Source organism: Saccoglossus kowalevskii, chromosome 6 (genome assembly GCF_978046115.1).
Source record: "Saccoglossus kowalevskii chromosome 6, keSacKowa6.1, whole genome shotgun sequence".
In the NCBI taxonomy this organism is placed as follows: domain Eukaryota; kingdom Metazoa; phylum Hemichordata; class Enteropneusta; family Harrimaniidae; genus Saccoglossus; species Saccoglossus kowalevskii.
In genome coordinates, this window is record NC_140646.1 from 15,770,375 (window position 1) to 15,790,056 (window position 19,682).

General features: G+C 35.1%; 2 protein-coding genes across 2 annotated transcripts; both read right to left on the reverse strand.

The window, feature by feature from the left end:
- Positions 1-1,461: 1,461 nt before the first annotated feature.
- Positions 1,462-4,960, reverse strand: LOC100368638 (uncharacterized). The gene is made up of 4 exons (XM_085500755.1): positions 4,955-4,960; positions 3,822-3,898; positions 2,891-3,091; positions 1,462-2,618 (listed from the first exon to the last, which is right to left on the reverse strand). The coding sequence occupies exons 3-4, from the start codon at positions 3,063-3,065 to the stop codon at positions 2,377-2,379; spliced, it is 417 nt and encodes a 138-aa protein (XP_085356881.1). The 5' UTR covers positions 3,066-3,091; positions 3,822-3,898; positions 4,955-4,960; the 3' UTR covers positions 1,462-2,376.
- Positions 4,961-8,419: 3,459 nt separating this feature from the next.
- On the reverse strand, positions 8,420-17,130 carry LOC146741822 (uncharacterized). Its single transcript, XM_085500757.1, has 2 exons — positions 16,949-17,130; positions 8,420-9,110 (listed from the first exon to the last, which is right to left on the reverse strand). Exons 1-2 carry the CDS (start codon positions 17,097-17,099, stop codon positions 8,875-8,877), a joined length of 387 nt encoding a protein of 128 aa, XP_085356883.1. The 5' UTR covers positions 17,100-17,130; the 3' UTR covers positions 8,420-8,874.
- Positions 17,131-19,682: the final 2,552 nt, after the last annotated feature.

Consider the following 19,682-nt stretch of genomic DNA (forward strand, 5'->3'; position numbering starts at 1 on the left):
AATTTGCCCACAATATGCCAATCTTAGGCTAAAATTTATTCTACACATTTATTTTTCTCCAGCAACAGCATGGAAATTTATTTCGTTAATTATTTCAAGTAATTCAAATACATTAGTACATCTAGACAAGTTTATTTTCGTTTCATTACAGAAACGCCGAAAACTTATGGAATGACTTGGGTAGGGTTTATTTATTTTCAAGAATATTTAATATTGTACATGTAAGGCCTAACGTACTGAATAAAGATATATATATTACCCCCTCCCCCTGGTGACAACTATGGAGGACGCGTCAGAAAAGATCATTCTTGGTAATTTCGCGTCAAGTGGAAGACTTTACGAACTCGTTTTAAAGAAGATATCATAAAAACAAAAAACAAAACAATACAACTGCCACGACTGGGCCAGCCTGTATACCTTCGTCCCTTCAGATCACGCGACAATTCTTAAATGACTAAATATGCCTGGTCCAGTAAATCTTGAGCAATAGTAAGCAAATGTACCTCAGCCGGGTTATGAACTGTATGTCACGTGGAGTCGAAGCGACTTTTAAGATTTGTTCGATTGGTTACTTCAACGCGTAACGGTTAAGCCAATCTTGCTGACATTATTGTTAGGCAATGTCACACGAAAGGTGCTTTATAAAACATTCTGAGTTAATTATGTACTCAGTGTCACCCGATTAGGGTGTGATGTACGCACGATAAACGTACACATACTCGCCCGATGACAGTATCAGGTTTATAATAAAAGGGCGTATTTTCCCATTGTAAGAAACTGTCCCGGACGATCCTGCTGGTCGTTTGTTTTTTGGATGTGCACACCTATCCAATAACATAAGGCGATATCCTCTCCATATACAATATACGAAGGAGTATGCGGGTTCACTTTTCTTGTATAAAATTAGGGGCACAAAGATGTCAATGTAGTACGGCATCATTTTCTTAACAGACCTACTAACATAAAGAAGAAATTACTAGAATGCATGTGCGCATATTTTATAACGTTTAAAGCAGTAACGATATTCCGTGTGAAGAACTGCTTATCCTTGCTATAGGAAATAATAACAATGATAATCACACATTCACGTAACATGCGGATAACACCCACGAAATGTGGGGAGGGGGTATGCTATTTTCCTCGTTACGGTGGCCACTCAATGCGTGTTCACTTTTCCTACGAGTGACTCCCTCTAGTGACGAAACAGAAATATTGCGAGGGGCGACGTTCAAAGCTGGGCCATAAGACGTCGTTATTGTTTTTAGGTTTTCCGACAATAACAAAAATGTTTTTTTTTTTGTTTGTTTTTTTCAAAACGGTATCAAAGTAGGTCTCACTGACTGTTCGGTGGTTAGAGTTGGGAACTGATTCAAAAGTATGTGAACGACAATCTCTGATGCTGGTTAGTGCAGGCTAACCATGACGTCACACATTAAGATGCAGAAATGCAAAACATTACACTTACCATTGTATAATACTTTTATTACAATTATTTCGCTTTACCCCCGACAAATAAGAAAATGGAAACAAAATTCATCTGATGAACGTCAGAGAAAATGATGTATAAAATCGAGAAACTGACATTTTTCCCAATGCTAAATACCATTTGTAGTATATATGATACATCTCAATATCTAGAAAATTCAAAAGGCCTTCGACCTAATGAATATACAGAAAACAACTCGGTAACTAGGGTACATCCAGTCTCAAAGTAACCTTACTTTAAAAATGCTTCACATCGAATATAGTTTTGTAATCTAATAGTCAATCTACGATCATCAAACAATAAATCACGCGTACGTTAAGGTGGCTTGATGACACCCTAAGATGCTGAAAACTAGCAATCGAATCTGCTCACGAAACTGCTCGACGATGTTCGTCTAAACTTCCGATGAGGGCATCGTAGTCGTTGCGGTATGGGACTCTCAATTTGTGTGTTGTTTTGCACAAACTATCAATGTTTGACCTGAAAATGTGATGAGTCAGGCCAAACAAACACGTGACGTGTTATAGAAACATTGCAAAATGTGCTACACCAGTCAAATTGAGCCAAAGCATAGAAATAAGGCAGAATTTGTTTTGTTAAAAAGAAAAACTACCAACAAATAAGCTGGTCTCTGATTAGTCCAACTGTTAGGTGTTGGGTTTGGTTAGCCAATCAGGCACAGTCTTTTAAGTAGCATCGCATTGACTCCAGTCGTCTGCAAGCACAGGTTCAAATTGCGCTTGTCGCATTCTTTCAATATGGGACTCGTATGACGCAGTGTGACGTCAGTGATGACATCTGATGGCATAATAACCATAACTCTTAATAAGCCATAAGATGTACAGGGAAGCGTTAAACAATCAACGATTTGGGTTACAACAATGAAAACGTTATTTCTTGAGGACTGTGTTATAGTTGAAACAATCTGTGTAAACGAGAAACTCTCCATCCACTTTCTTAGTCAGGAAGACTCCTTTGCCTGGGTACAATGGTTCGCCATCGGCGTTGTAACACGTGATTCCAGCGGAAAAGTAGTACATTTCATTCTCGATAATGGTTCCAACCCGATCAGGTTCGTGTGGATGATACGAAGCAACAAATTTACGCATGCGCACGAGTCCTTCCATAATCTCTGAAAAAAAGTATATTAATGAGTTCAGAAAGACGATGCATTTCTCTTGGTCCGATTGACCGAGGTTCAATTAGTGATGGTTACAGAAAATGTAATTAGCAAAATATTAATTTATATCCGTTTTGGTAATTTCATTTGAACTGGTCCCTGTATTTATTCAACGTTACCACTATTTTTAGTCAGTCTGTTCTATATTTTTCATAAAGTACGACCAATATTGATACAAAACTACATAAATTATAGGTAACGGCAATATTCACGATGCAGCTTACCTTCCCTTCCATATCTAGTTACATCACCGGGTGCCATTAGTTTTGCATCTGGTGCATAGAAGTCAACTAGCAGTCTTAAGTTACCAACATTATACATGGATGTCCATTTACGCATTATACCTACTGCTATAGCCTTGATTTCCTCGTCAGTAACGTGTTTGGGGTTATCCGCCATGTTTCCAGGTAGACCGACGTTGATGCCTATAAAATAGAAATCAAACCGACACCGTACTCTGGTATTTCAAGTGTAACTACCAGAAGAATGGCGATGGAATAAAATATATCTATTTTACAACAATTCACTCAGTGTGACAACATCAGTAAACCACCATACAGATGCATTAAGGCAAACACAGACAATGTCCCAAATATCGACGTCATTAAAGATGTAATCAATGATGCGAGACTGGTGTGTTGCAATTAAGGTATATATTGTGATTTTAAACCAGTATTTCTACACACCTATAACCACAATTAGTATTCAACAGCCCCATTTAAATGATTAAAATGACGATATTCAATATATATATAATGGTAAAGATATATTAGTACTAATGTACTGTATGGCGTGTTTTATATACATCGCTGAACACTACGCATTAGTCGATACGATCACTATAACATCTTCGTGCGTACTTTGTATTGCAGCTATTCCCTTATGAAAGTTCAGTGTAGCTAAACAGTGGTAGTATGTAACCAAAGGTCTAGGGTAACAAGTAATCTAGTGAGATGTTGTGAAATGTGTGTTTTGCTTAGACCGAGAAAAACAAATTTCTTGTTTTCTAAAATCGTCACGCGTGGGCAGCTTTTCATACGTGCATGTATACCCCCGTATACTCTCAAAATTCTATTTACGTATTACATTTGAACAGCTCGGGCAAATATTTCCTATGTTGCTTCGCAACAGTTTTGAACTGAATGAATCCAATACCTGAATTATGGTTGCACGAAGCTTGACAATGTTGCGTTGAGCTTGACTGGTATAACCAAGTATGCAATGTATTTGAACTGCATTCAATTAAACAAGATGGCAACCAGTCAGCAATCGTAATTTTAATAGTAAAAAAATGAGGTGCGATGTATGTATGAAGCTGGAACTTGATAAATCAGGCATGTTAGAGATATAGATCCGGAACTGCATTCTTTAAAAAAATATGGCCGCCACAGGCGTGGTTTTCATGCATTTTTGGCCTTAAAATAGCTACAGTTCAGCCATCTTTAATCGGATCATAAAATAAATGCAAGTGTAATAAAAGTGCAATACAATGTCTGATGTAATGTATGTTTGAACTTGATCAGTGCAAGTTCATGTGAGATGCAGGTGGGTATGGATACATGAATAGACGAACGCAAACACGGAGACTTCGTCCGAACGGAGACTAAAATTCTATGAAGAACCTGTACTTAACAGAAACGCTTGATGACCAGAAACATGAATATTTTTCCAGGGCCATTGTAAATAAATTTAGAAAATGAAATAAGTGATTAATAGGTCTAAATTTTACTGTAAGTAAAACTGACATGCACGGTGCCTATGAGTGTGACATGGTTCTTTGTTATACACTTGTCTAAACGCTTTTTATGCATGCACCATTACATACCCATTGAAAAACAACAAACCACGAATTGTACTGGCAAGTCCCATGCTGCCGAAGAGTTCAACTGGTATGGTCCCCAACTGTAGGGTTATCCATTGGGGGTGTTGAATTCCGAAAAAGGAAATGTATTGGGAGAGCAGGAACAATGCACTGGCAGATGAGCTGAATATATGAAATAATATTTTCAACTGGACAACCCTTAATAACTCTCCGGGGGGGGGGGCATGCAGGGCGGCATTACATAAGCGTAACATTCGTAGATTTGTCAGAGCCTCTCGAGCATAGGCGACGTCTACGCTGCACCAGCGCAGTGCATTCGATCGTTGACTGCCCGCTCAAGTCAATGTCCTAAAGAAGCGGCTTGAATTACATTTTGGTTTAGACTTTCCAACTTCCTGCAAAGATACCACCATTATTTCTACCGAGTAAATAAATCATGAAGTAGACATACATACAAAGAACTCACCGATAACTCGTGGATTAGATTAACTTGAGTGTAGTATAAGCTATTCGTCTAAAGCGTACCTTGAAAGTGAGAAGCCTTGTTTACTGTCTGTGTTCCAACTACTTGTGTCAAAGGTCAATAAATCATCCAGGGGTCAGCGCGCAGCTGTACTAAAGTACGGTTGTTGTTTTCTTTTAGTGACCGTGTCGAAAGTAATGTAACCCAGATTAACAATAACTACGTATACGGTACCCATTTGTTCATAATTACTAAAGACTGAATCGTAGTTTAAGTTGGGAGTTTGATTTGCATAGGAAGCCCGGGATAGGAAGTTTCAGCTCGGGTGACACGTCAATGTCACAGCGTCCTCTAGTGACATTGTAATTTTCATTTTCTCAATTGTTTTTAAAATCGAATGAATGTCACTTCTGGATTATTATTCAAAAAATAGCGACATATCTATTATTGATGATGAGACATTCGCATACTTTTATCGTTTTTATTATTATTCTAATAATGTCACTGATTTACCCGAGGGAAATCATTTCAATTCGATATGTACGGGGAAAAACAAACTTTTACACAACTTTTTAATACTTTAACTCTGAACTCGTTTTTGGCGTACTTCACCCAATTTAGTCACTGTTTATTGTGTTCCGATAGCTTCTAAAACAGCACCGATTGTAATTGACCGTCCAATCGCAACACTCTACGCATGGATACCAATGAAATATTAGCAAAGCAATCACTAAATCTATGCCAGTCGAATCTTTGCTTAGGACACAGTCCATCAACAACCGACGGAAAATACCTGTTTCGCTTCCGTCAAATTGCTCATTCGTTATTTATTTGTGAATCCGATGTCCGGACCATGTGAGCATACGCTTACTTTCCTATTCAAATTGTTTGACCGAGACTGTGCTTGGGAATAGTCAAGGCCAATTGCTTGGGTGTTTGTCCCCCAGTGTAAATTATACTGATTCATCCATATTTCATTGGTTCCTTTGACCTGACAATGACGAACTGAACGAATATAATCAGTCAGGCTCATGCAGAGGGTCGTTATTATTTGCCTCTATGCAACGAAAATCAAATTTCTTTAGCTTTTCGTCCATGTTCAGTTAATATGTAAACACGTATATTTCCTTTTTCGGTAACCGTCAACAAAAGCACTGTAAAACAGTATTAGCTTACTAGTACGCCATTAGAGGGCGCTACCGAAGAATTAAAAAAATTATGTTGTGTATAATCATAGATCCTACAATAAATATTGTAGCGTTCAAGGTAAACATTATAATTGAAGCGTGTTATGTTACTTGTGGTTCGAAATAAACATGAACAAAATATTCTCGGGGGAAACCACCGCCTGGAAACCACCGTGAAAACAAAGACCGAAAACTATCAGAAAATGGTACTTTACCCCTGCATGTGTAACTTATATAAATTTGGTTGTTCAGGGTTACTTAAAAGTTGAGTTCCTGTTGTTTTTTTCGAATTTAGCTGTTTTCACCGGCTCCTCGACCGGCGTTCAACAGCAGCTTTCGCAGAGCCCATAGAAATGCATGATACATTGGTGCGCGTCCTAGCAACGCGGAACGTTTTGTGACGTAGCTCCGTCCCCAAGGGTATTCTAGTTACATGTACCCATACAATATCATCTAACTAATTTTGTTCATGGCAAAATTAGCTATGACAGTTTGAAATATCAATAAACATTGTATTTTTTCACTTGCAAATAGGTGTCCGTCACGGCATAGACCCTCCTGTACTGTAAGGTCTATGGTCACGGTAGTAAAACTATTTACGTTGTCATAGAGGAGTTGAACGTTGAGGGCGTCAATCAAAGGCAGTTACATTTGTAAAGTGCATTCAATTTATTCAAACAAATCAATCAACCAATCATAATAGTCATATATAAGATTAAAATAAGTTTAAATTAATTATAATAGTCTATCGCCCCCGTGTACACTAGTATAGAAAAATAAGCTCGTTGTCGCCGCTAGATGGCGCCAAATATGGAAAAGAAGTACACGTACAACCTTCTACCATGCTGATTTCAAATTTAAGGTTTTTGCTTCTAATCTGACCCTGGAGAGAACATAGTTGAACTCTGGTGACCTTGCCCTTTGTTATATACATGTAATATAATTCCCTTTATCATAGTTTGTTTCAATATAAACATGCATTTTCATAATTAATTTTGAATACAAACAAGTTTTGGGGTTGACCCAACAGAGGGAAATCAGTCTACCGAATGTCCTTTAAAGATGTAAATATCTTACAAAAACATTGGTGCCTTATTTGTTTAATTATTTTAAAGGACATAATTTCCAGCTTTATTCAAAGTAATTCAGATATTTTAGTATAAAAACAAATGCCTCATCGCAAAAAAAAAAGCTGCATTCAGACGTGAATAGATTCATAAGACATGCAAGATAACAGAAAATCTTAGCTGGCTTTTGTCCAAGTATTTTGTACAGGTGTCTGTCAAATATTAATGATTCACTGAGACAAATATGAACTGCATCATTATGTGACTACTGTATTATATGAAAAGTAAAAAAAAACACCCTTTATGAATAGCTATCATGTTGCAAGCACTGCTTTGTATGCAAATCAACTTAAATAGTTAGTTGGTGTCCAGTGGAGGGAGAAGTCAACAGTACTGTTGCCTCCTGAGAATCTACATCAACACTGCAATCTTTGAAGTGCGTTTTTAAACCAGTATTATAAAAACTCTGTCATTCTGTTCTAATAGCTGAAACATATATTTTCATTTTGTCGAATGAACTGTTTGTCAAATACAGAATACATATATTTTAGAACAATTTTCTTTTTAAAATGTGGAAGAATTGTTTTGCTTTTTATGTATTTTTATGTATTGTTTTTGATTTGGTAACTTTGAACTAAACAGATTTTCTATTAGCTTCAGATCTTGATCAAAGTTTGGCATCCAGTTCATAGGAGTGCTTATAATGATTTTCTGACATCTTGTTTTCTGTAAAGATTTTATTGGTAGGTTTGCAAATGTGTATCAGACTATGCAAAAAATCTCTCCATGAGTTGGTTTTGAAACCCAGTATGGGATTCTGAGATACATTACCAAGGATATTATTACAAGATAAATCATTTGCTTCATTGAGCACATACAACAATGCATATTTCCACTGAGATCAGTGACCTTTGATGTGTATCACCAGTGATCAGTCAGAAACAGTCAAAATATTTTATCAGATTTTCTCAGTTTGTGCATGATATTTTCATACAGGACATCTGTTGTTCAAACTCAGGGAAGACTTCATACTGATGAATAAGGTGACCAAGTTTGGTAAAGTTTGGAATAGAATTAGTAAAGTTATTATGAACACAATAACAATTATTAACGACGACGACAACGACAACGCCGGACAAAAATTTTCCCTTAATATACCTTTCCCTTCCATCTTTGATGGTACGGGCAAGGTAAAAAAAATGACGGTGCAGTGATGAGGTTAAAATTGTCCTTTTTTATTACGATTATTTAACACCAACATATATTTCAAAAGTTTAACAATTATTAATATTAAGCAATGCTTTCGAAAAACTTAAGGACATCACAGGTAGATTTGGATCGATCTGAAACAGAAAGAAAACGTTTCGCCGGTACATGTGATTGCGTAACAAAATGTGTAAGGCGAAGGTTTCAAGTTTACGCACGCGACGATGAGAAATTTAAATAACACTCTCGCCAATACGATTGACATCAATCGTCGTGCAAAGGAGTAGTGCACATGCAGATATGTTAAAGCCACATGAACAATTATAAACAATCAAATTATAGTATATTATTTAGTGTAAAAGAATGATTGATAAAAGTTTTTGAGTGGTTATGACGTCATTTTTACTTTTCATTGATAGGTACAATATATTTGACAAACTAATGTTATAATAATAAAGATAAACTAGATTTTGACGTTAAAATTCCAGACATCCATATGTATACGATACATCCCATCTGCAGACTTCTTCCATATGTAGACACCTTTCCCGTGCAGTTCTTCACCGTCTTCCTTGATAAGGGTAAAATGCATTCCATTATATATGGTGTCTTCAGAACCGACCGTACCAATTTCATCACTGAATATTTTCACACGAGTGTATCCCATGGCAACCATAGTATCCTTCATAATTTTCACGCCTGTAGAAAGAGAATTTGCATATAGGTATATCATTGTGTAATCAGTAATGATACAAGTAAGGTTACTGTGTGCGATACGCCAATATATGATACAAGTATTGTTACTATGTGTGATAGGCGTTTATATGATACAAGTAATATTACTATGTGTGATAGGCGACTATATGATACAAGTAATGTTACTATGTGTGATACGCGAATATATGATACAAGTATTGTTACTATGTGTGATAGGCGACAATATGATACAAGTAATGTTACTATGTGTGATACGCGAATATATGATACAAGTAATGTTACTATGTGCAATAGGCGAATATATGATACAAGTAATGTTACTATGTGTGATAGGCGAATATATGATACAAGTAATGTTACTATGTGCGATAGGCGAATATATGATACAAGTAATGTTACTATGTGCGATAGGCGAATATATGATACAAGTAATGTTACTATGTGCGATAGGCGAATATATGATACAAGTAATGTTATTATGTGTGATAGGCGAATATATGATACAAGTAATTTTACTATGTGTAATAGGCGAATATACGATACAAGTAATGTTACTATGTGTGATAGGCGAATATATGATACAAGTAATTTTACTATGTGCGATAGGCGAATATATGATACAAGTAATGTTACTATGTGTGATACGCGAATATATGATACAAGTAATGTTACTATGTGCGATAGGCGAATATATGATACAAGTAATACTACTATGTGTGATACGCGAATATATGATACAAGTAATGGTACTATGTGCGATAGGCAAATATATGATACAAGTAATGTTACTATGTGTGATAGGCGAATATATGATACAAGTAATATTACTATGTGCGACAGACAAATATATAATTCAAGTAATGTTACTATGTGTGATACGCGAATATATGATACAAGTAATATTACTTTGTGCGATAGGCGAATATATGATACAAGTAATATTACTATGTGTGATACGCGAATATATGATACAAGTAATGTTACTATGTGCGATACGCGAATATATGATACAAGTAATGCTACTATGTGCGATAGGCACATATATGATACAAGTAATACTACTATGTGTGATACGCGAATATATGATGCAAGTAATGTTACTATGTGTGATACGCGAATATATAATACAAGTAATATTACTTTGTGCGATAGACGAATATATGATACAAGTAATGTTACTATGTGCGATAGGCGAATATATGATACAAGTAATGTTACTATGTGCCATAGGCGAATATATGATACAAGTAATGTTACTATGTGCGATAGGCGAATATGTGATACAAGTAATGTTACTATGTGTGATACGCGAATATAGGATACAAGTAATGTTACTATGTGTGATACTCGAATATGAGATACAAGTAATGTTACTATGTGCGATAGGCGACTATATGATACAAGTAATATTACTATGTGTGATACGCGAATATATGATACATGTAATGCTACTATGTGCGATAGGCACATATATGATACAATTAATACTACTATGTGTGATACGCGAATATATGATGCAAGTAATGTTACTATGTGTGATACGCGAATATATGATACAAGTAATATTACTTTGTGCGATAGACGAATATATGATACAAGTAATGTTACTATGTGCGATAAGCGAATATATGATACAAGTAATGTTACTATGTGCGATAGGCGAATATGTGATACAAGTAATGTTACTATGTGTGATACGCGAATATATGATACAAGTAATGTTACTATGTGCAATAGGCGAATATATGATACAAGTAATGTTACTATGTGTGATAGGCGAATATATGATACAAGTAATGTTACTATGTGCGATAGGCGAATATATGATACAAGTAATGTTACTATGTGCGATAGGCGAATATATGATACAAGTAATGTTACTATGTGCGATAGGCGAATATATGATACAAGTAATGTTACTATGTGTGATAGGCGAATATATGATACAAGTAATTTTACTATGTGTAATAGGCGAATATATGATACAAGTAATGTTACTATGTGTGATAGGCGAATATATGATACAAGTAATTTTACTATGTGCGATAGGCGAATATATGATACAAGTAATGTTACTATGTGTGATACGCGAATATATGATACAAGTAATGTTACTATGTGTGATACGCGAATATATGATGCAAGTAATGTTACTATGTGCCATAGGCGAATATATGATACAAGTAATGTTACTATGTGCGATAGGCGAATATGTGATACAAGTAATGTTACTATGTGTGATACCCGAATATAGGATACAAGTAATGTTACTATGTGTGATACTCGAATATGAGATACAAGTAATGTTACTATGTGCGATAGGCGACTATATGATACAAGTAATATTACTATGTGTGATACGCGAATATATGATACATGTAATGCTACTATGTGCGATAGGCACATATATGATACAATTAATACTACTATGTGTGATACGCGAATATATGATGCAAGTAATGTTACTATGTGTGATACGCGAATATATGATACAAGTAATATTACTTTGTGCGATAGACGAATATATGATACAAGTAATGTTACTATGTGCGATAAGCGAATATATGATACAAGTAATGTTACTATGTGCGATAGGCGAATATGTGATACAAGTAATGTTACTATGTGCAATAGGCGAATATATGATACAAGTAATGTTACTATGTGTGATAGGCGAATATATGATACAAGTAATGTTACTATGTGCGATAGGCGAATATATGATACAAGTAATGTTACTATGTGCGATAGGCGAATATATGATACAAGTAATGTTACTATGTGCGATAGGCGAATATATGATACAAGTAATGTTACTATGTGTGATAGGCGAATATATGATACAAGTAATTTTACTATGTGTAATAGGCGAATATATGATACAAGTAATGTTACTATGTGTGATAGGCGAATATATGATACAAGTAATTTTACTATGTGCGATAGGCGAATATATGATACAAGTAATGTTACTATGTGTGATACGCGAATATATGATACAAGTAATGTTACTATGTGTGATACGCGAATATATGATGCAAGTAATGTTACTATGTGCAATAGGCGAATATATGATACAAGTAATGTTACTATGTGTGATAGGCGAATATATGATACAAGTAATGTTACTATGTGCGATAGGCGAATATATGATACAAGTAATGTTACTATGTGCGATAGGCGAATATATGATACAAGTAATGTTACTATGTGCGATAGGCGAATATATGATACAAGTAATGTTACTATGTGTGATAGGCGAATATATGATACAAGTAATTTTACTATGTGTAATAGGCGAATATATGATACAAGTAATGTTACTATGTGTGATAGGCGAATATATGATACAAGTAATTTTACTATGTGCGATAGGCGAATATATGATACAAGTAATGTTACTATGTGTGATACGCGAATATATGATACAAGTAATGTTACTATGTGTGATACGCGAATATATGATGCAAGTAATGTTACTATGTGTGATACGCGAATATATGATACAAGTAATACTACTATGTGTGATACGCGAATATATGATACAAGTAATATTACTTTGTGCGATAGACGAATATATGATACAAGTAATGTTACTATGTGCGATAAGCGAATATATGATACAAGTAATGTTACTATGTGCCATAGGCGAATATATGATACAAGTAATGTTACTATGTGCGATAGGCGAATATGTGATACAAGTAATGTTACTATGTGTGATACGCGAATATAGGATACAAGTAATGTTACTATGTGTGATACGCGAATATATGATACAAGTAATGTTACTATGTGCGATAGGCGAATATATGATACAAGTAATGTTACTGAATGTGTGATACGCAAATATATGATACAAGTGATGTTACTATGTGATACGCGAATATATGATACAAGTAATATTACTATGTGCGATAGACGAATATATGATACAAGTAATGTTACTATGTGCGATACGCGAATGTATAATTCAAGTAATGTTACTATGTGTGATACGCGAATATATGATACAAGTAATGTTACTATGTGTGATACGCGAATGTTAGATGCAAGTAATGTTACTATGTGTGATACGCGAATATATGATACAAGTAATGTTACTATGTGTGATACGCGAATATATGATACAAGTAATGTTACTATGTGCGATAGGCGAATATATGATACAAGTAATACTACTATGTGTGATAGGCGAATATATGATACAAGTAATGGTACTATGTGCGATAGGCAAATATATGATACAAGTAATGTTACTATGTGTGATAGGCGAATATATGATACAAGTAATATTACTATGTGCGACAGACAAATATATGATACAAGTAATGTTACTATGTGTGATACGCAAATACAGGATACAAGTAATGTTACTATGTGCGATAGGCGAATATATGATACAAGTAATGTTACTATGTGCGATACGCGAATGTATAATTCAAGTAATGTTACTATGTGTGATACGCGAATATATGATACAAGTAATATTACTTTGTGCGATAGGCGAATATATGATACAAGTAATATTACTATGTGTGATACGCGAATATATGATACAAGTAATGTTACTATGTGCGATACGCGAATATATGATACAAGTAATGTTACTTTGTGTGATAGGCGAATATATGATACAAGTAATGTTACTATGTGTGATACTAGAATATGAGATACAAGTAATGTTACTATGTGCGATAGGCGACTATATGATACAAGTAATATTACTATGTGTGATACGCGAATACATGATACAAGTAATGCTACTTTGTGCGATAGGCACATATATGATACAAGTAATACTACTATGTGTGATACGCGAATATATGATGCAAGTAATGTTACTATGTGTGATACGCGAATATATGATACAAGTAATATTACTTTGTGCGATAGACGAATATATGATACAAGTAATGTTACTATGTGCGATAGGCGAATATATGATACAAGTAATGTTACTATGTGCCATAGGCGAATATATGATACAAGTAATGTTACTATGTGCGATAGGCGAATATGTGATACAAGTAATGTTACTATATGTGATACGCGAATATAGGATACAAGTAATGTTACTATGTGTGATACGCGAATATATGATACAAGTAATGTTACTATGTGCGATAGGCGAATATATGATACAAGTAATGTTACTATATGTGTGATACGCAAATATATGATACAAGTGATGTTACTATGTGATACGCGAATATATGATACAAGTAATATTACTATGTGCGATAGACGAATATATGATACAAGTAATGTTACTATGTGCGATACGCGAATGTATAATTCAAGTAATGTTACTATGTGTGATACGCGAATATATGATACAAGTAATGTTACTATGTGTGATACGCGAATGTTAGATACAAGTAATGTTACTATGTGTGATACGCGAATATATGATACAAGTAATGTTACTATGTGCGATAGGCGAATATATGATACAAGTAATGTTACTGTGTGCCATAGGCGAATATATGATACAAGTAATGTTACTATGTGCGATAGGCGAATATATGATACAAGTAATGTTACTATGTGCGATAAGCGAATATATGATACAAGTAATGTTACTATGTGTGATACGCGAATATGAGATACAAGTAATGTTACTATGAGCGATAGGCGAATATATGATACAAGTAATGTTACTATGTGCGATAGGCGAATATATGATACAAGTAATGTTACTATGTGGGATAGGCGAATATATGATACAAGTAATGTTACTATGTGTGATACGCGAATATATGATACAAGTAATGTTACTATGTGCGATACGCGAATGTATAATTCAAGTAATGTTACTATGTGTGATACGCGAATATATGATACAAGTAATGTTACTATGTGTGATACGCGAATGTTAGATACAAGTAATGTTACTATGTGTGATACGCGAATATATGATACAAGTAATGTTACTATGTGCGATAGGCGAATATATGATACAAGTAATGTTACTGTGTGCCATAGGCGAATATATGATACAAGTAATGTTACTATGTGCGATAGGCGAATATATGATACAAGTAATGTTACTATGTGCGATAAGCGAATATATGATACAAGTAATGTTACTATGTGTGATACGCGAATATGAGATACAAGTAATGTTACTATGTGCGATAGGCGAATATAGGATACAAGTAATGTTACTATGTGCGATAGGCGAATATATGATACAAGTAATGTTACTATGTGGGATAGGCGAATATATGATACAAGTAATGTTACTATGTGTGATACGCGAATATATGATACAAGTAATGTTACTATGTGCGATAGGCGAATATATGATACAAGTAATGTTACTATGTGCGATAGGCGAATATATGATACAAGTAATGTTACTATGTGTGATACGCGAGTATATTATACAAGTAATGTTACTATGTGCGATACGCGAATATATGATACAAGTAATGTTAATATGTGCGATACGTGAATGTATAATTCAAGTAATGTTACTGTGTAAATCGCGTGATTCTTTAATATGTGTGAATTGATTATTGAACGACTGCCTCTATTTTGAAGGAGACATACTATGACAATCGAAATACAATACCCATTGTAAAAGCCGCCATAGGTGCGATCATTTTTGCTTTCATTTCACGTAAAATACATGCATTTAAATGGGAGAGTGCATTGTATGTTTGTAAGACCGAATGCCCCGGTCATCATTGTCAAGATATATGGTCAGCAAAAATCACACATCATAACTGTCATTACCATCCCGTCAACACAACATGTACATGTTTCTGAATTTGAATCGACCTTGAAACGTCCTTTACTAGGATATTTGTATTCGCCGACACCAATTGTATCGATTATTATAATACCATTCTTACAGAAACCATGCTTTGCTCGATGAATGGATTAAATCAAACACGTGTTTATCTACGTACATGTCCTCGATTGCTATAATTGCCTCTAGGTACAAATATCGAGGGTTAGTTCACGGAGAAAGCATTGCATTTACTCTTCCGACAATACATGATGTTTATATTAGCAGGTTTGTTGATAAAGCGTTCGCGTGTATTGTTTTCATCACACCTCGACACGATTGTGCCACAGAAATAATATTTATGGTTGAGATTATCGAGCTCACCAGCTAATCAAACGACGCATACATTAATGCATATGTGCATAGCTTGATGGCGCATAATAATTATAATATATCACATACACATTCCAAAACATGTTATGTGTCAGATCAAGCCAATAAACATAATTGCTTATTCAGTGCTGTATTCGGTTTTGGCTAGTGTTGGGAAAACCCAGTCATTTTATTTAAAAAATGTAATAATAATAATAATCATCATCATTGCATCCTTAGAAATATAATCTTTCTGTCAGTCTACATCAATAAAAAGTAATTTTGTATAGTTAGTTAATAATAAGGAAAAAGTAATAGGAAATGAAAGTACTTAGTAAGAAGTTTATAAGAAATTTTCATTTCTGATTTTAAAAGCATTTATAAAAAGCACAGCCTGGGGAAATGAATCGCGACGAGAGTGATTTTTAATTACGCTCATGCTGAATTTAATTTTTTTGAAAAAAAAATTAAACGATATTTTAAGTTTTCGAAGTTGAAAATATTCTTTTCTTAATATATGACGCGAAGCAAAAAGTACATCGTCCGATTTGCACGGTCATCCAAGGTCGTCGTTAATGTTGAGGCAGCGGCAGAATATACGAGGCATGGCTGGCAAAGATGCAGAAAGAGATAATTGACGTATCCCACACTTCAAATATATCTATGCGTTGTTTAATGTATTGAACCCGAAGTGTGCAAATTGATTTACCTTCATGTCCAGTCAGCTCGTTGCTTCCCGGGGCCAGTAGTCTGCAGTCCTGGGTGAACAATTGTTGCAATTTTTTGCAATCATCAGAATTGTACGAATCCTCGAATACCAGGATTCCAGCATCTACAATAGCTTTCTGTTCTGCTAACATTATCTCCGAGAATGTAGCCCTATCGATGTGTGTTGTCACATGGTCCGATCCCACAGGTGTCACTTATACACTATTTTGGACGATTCCATTTTATTGCCCGGGTGGATGCATACAATAACCGACGGGTAGATGTAGTACTAGTAATATAAGGTAAGGGGACTGTTAACACAAAAACATCAGACAAAATCTTGGATAATACGGTCACGCATTATATTTTCAACCGGACTATAATACTTAATTAGAAATAATACCATTGTTAGCTAGTGATACTGGTTATACTGGTTACTTCAGTAATAACCAAACAATTAGATGTGAACGAGGGTGAACATTTAGACGAAGTAATGACGTACTTGGATAAACATGACACGTGACACCAAAGCCAGCCAGGCAACCATGTATTCACATTACTTAATAAATAATATGATTCTTATTACGTTCTTGGACGGGACAAATTAGCAAGATATTCAAGCTGCAGGGTTCAAAGTAGGGTATGCAAACATTGAACTACATTAGCACAAGAATATCATGGCCATGAACATAATAAACAATACATGATGAACATAGTTAAATCAGTCATTCTGCACGGTACGACTGAGGAACTTTTAATATCTGCTGGTCTTGACACATTTGCTCAATAATGAAGTATAAATTATAATATGCACGCTTGTAAAGTGTATTTGTTTGAAGAACGGATAATGTATGTTGGTTCAAGAATCCTGACAATTGTTTTCCTTTGCTATAGGCAATGTGTCATTGAATTTTAGAAAAGTGATAGCCGTACCTGAATTGGACGCGCTCCCAACGGTTACGGAAAATAACGTTTTCAGTGAGGTTGGTTGTCAGTGGACAAGGTTATCTCAGAATGCCCGAAACATTTAAAATTGGCAGATTTCGACAAATTCTATAACCTTATCTGACCGGATCTTACCAGGCTTTAGTGAATGAATGCAGCGTCTAACCAGGAGTCAGTTATGGACATTCCATTTGCCGAATATTATGTCGATCTGGCGCTATGCCGTAAGTTGCAAACGCCCAATATGAATACCTTAGGCGATATGGTCCTGAGGTATTTGAATTGTGCACTTCGAACTAACATGCAAATCACAAGAATGCCATCCGTCAATCTAACAATCATCTACGAAAACGTTATACGTCGAATGCGGCGAGCCTGATCACGTAACAGACCCTGTGTGTTAGTAGCACCATGCAGATAATTTTACACTACCGGTAGTACCGTTTCGTATATTTGCCGACAGTCAACGCAAAAACAAAAGAATGCAGTCATCCTCCCACCGGCGGCGCCACACTGCTCCCAAATCCGTTGCTGTTTAGAACATGTATGTCCCCGTTCAATGCTTGTTACGCCTGCATCCGTTTGCAACGTGTTGTCAATCTTGCGTCATCTCCCGCCATACAAGTATCTGATTGGACCACTGACATACGCACTGCCCCGCGTTTCAGATTACTGAGCATGTTGATTTATCGCATGACTAAAGAACCGACCAATTTATATAAATCGGTACCTGCACAATGCAAGGATGCAGCAGCTGTCGGGCAAGTATATATATTTTTTTCCGTGTAACGAGTGCCAGATTTGTTAAAAATCCACCTCTAAACATAATTTTTGAAGAAAACCTCAACAATTTTCTAATAATTACTCACACGTTTCGTTTCGGGCATAGCAGTATCCCCGAAGAATTGACCAATCACGCCACGAAATGAAAACTGAAGTGCAATTCAGTCATTAGCTAACATTTAGCAGAGGGCGGTGGTAGAAAAACAGGTGGAAAGATTATTTATTTATTTATTTATTTATTTATTTATTTATTTATTTATTTATTTATTTATTTATTTATTTATTTATTTATTTATTTATTTATTTATTTATTTATTTATTTATTTGTTTGTTTAGGTTATTGTGTTGGCAATAAATAAACGTGGCGAGACGCGGTTCTGTGGTTATTAGAAAGCTGAACAATTGTTTTGTAAGTATTATTTATAGTGAAGATGTAAATGAGTAGTTGGAGATGGTGATGGGTAGACAGCAGAAGACTAGAGTAATACCGGATCACACAGCGTCAAAAAAATGAAGTGAAAATTCTTGACAAAGAAGACACAACGCTAGCCATTAGAAAGTCACCAACAAGGCGGGAGTTTCCTAGATGCTATTATTTAGAGAGCGTTGCCAAGGTAGCAGTGTATTGCAAACATTATATAATATGTAAATAATACTGTTATTATAAATGTGATACATCTATTCATATATATATTAAGTATACCTCAAATATTTAAAAATAAACTTAAAGTTGCCATCTTCGATGGTTTACTTGGACCTCAAACATGAACAGGCTGCTGACTACCGTTAGTGACAGAGTTGGTCTTAGGTGGGCGGGTTTTCTTCAATATTATTCTCTAGTATTAACATAATTTAGAATGAAAATTAAGAAACGCTTCACAAAGATATAAAAACGTCAACACATTTTTAAACGTTTTACAACAGCATGATTATAATTTGGTCAATCTTGTTAAATCTTGGCACGTGTTGATCGATGTGCAAACCTTTCGTTTGTTGAGTGAGGGCGC

What these genes read in the sequence shown, in the direction of transcription:
- LOC100368638 (XM_085500755.1), bottom strand. Translation starts at nt 3,065, where the DNA reads ATGGCGGATAACCCCAAACACGTTACTGACGAGGAAATCAAGGCTATA. An exon ending in AACTAGATATGGAAGGGAAG is followed by an intron (nt 2,619 to 2,890) that starts GTAAGCTGCATC and finishes ACTTTTTTTCAG; the next exon opens with AGATTATGGAAGGACTCGTG.
- LOC146741822 (XM_085500757.1), bottom strand. Translation starts at nt 17,099, where the DNA reads ATGTTAGCAGAACAGAAAGCTATTGTAGATGCTGGAATCCTGGTATTC. An exon ending in CGAGCTGACTGGACATGAAG is followed by an intron (nt 9,111 to 16,948) that starts GTAAATCAATTT and finishes CTCTTTCTACAG; the next exon opens with GCGTGAAAATTATGAAGGAT.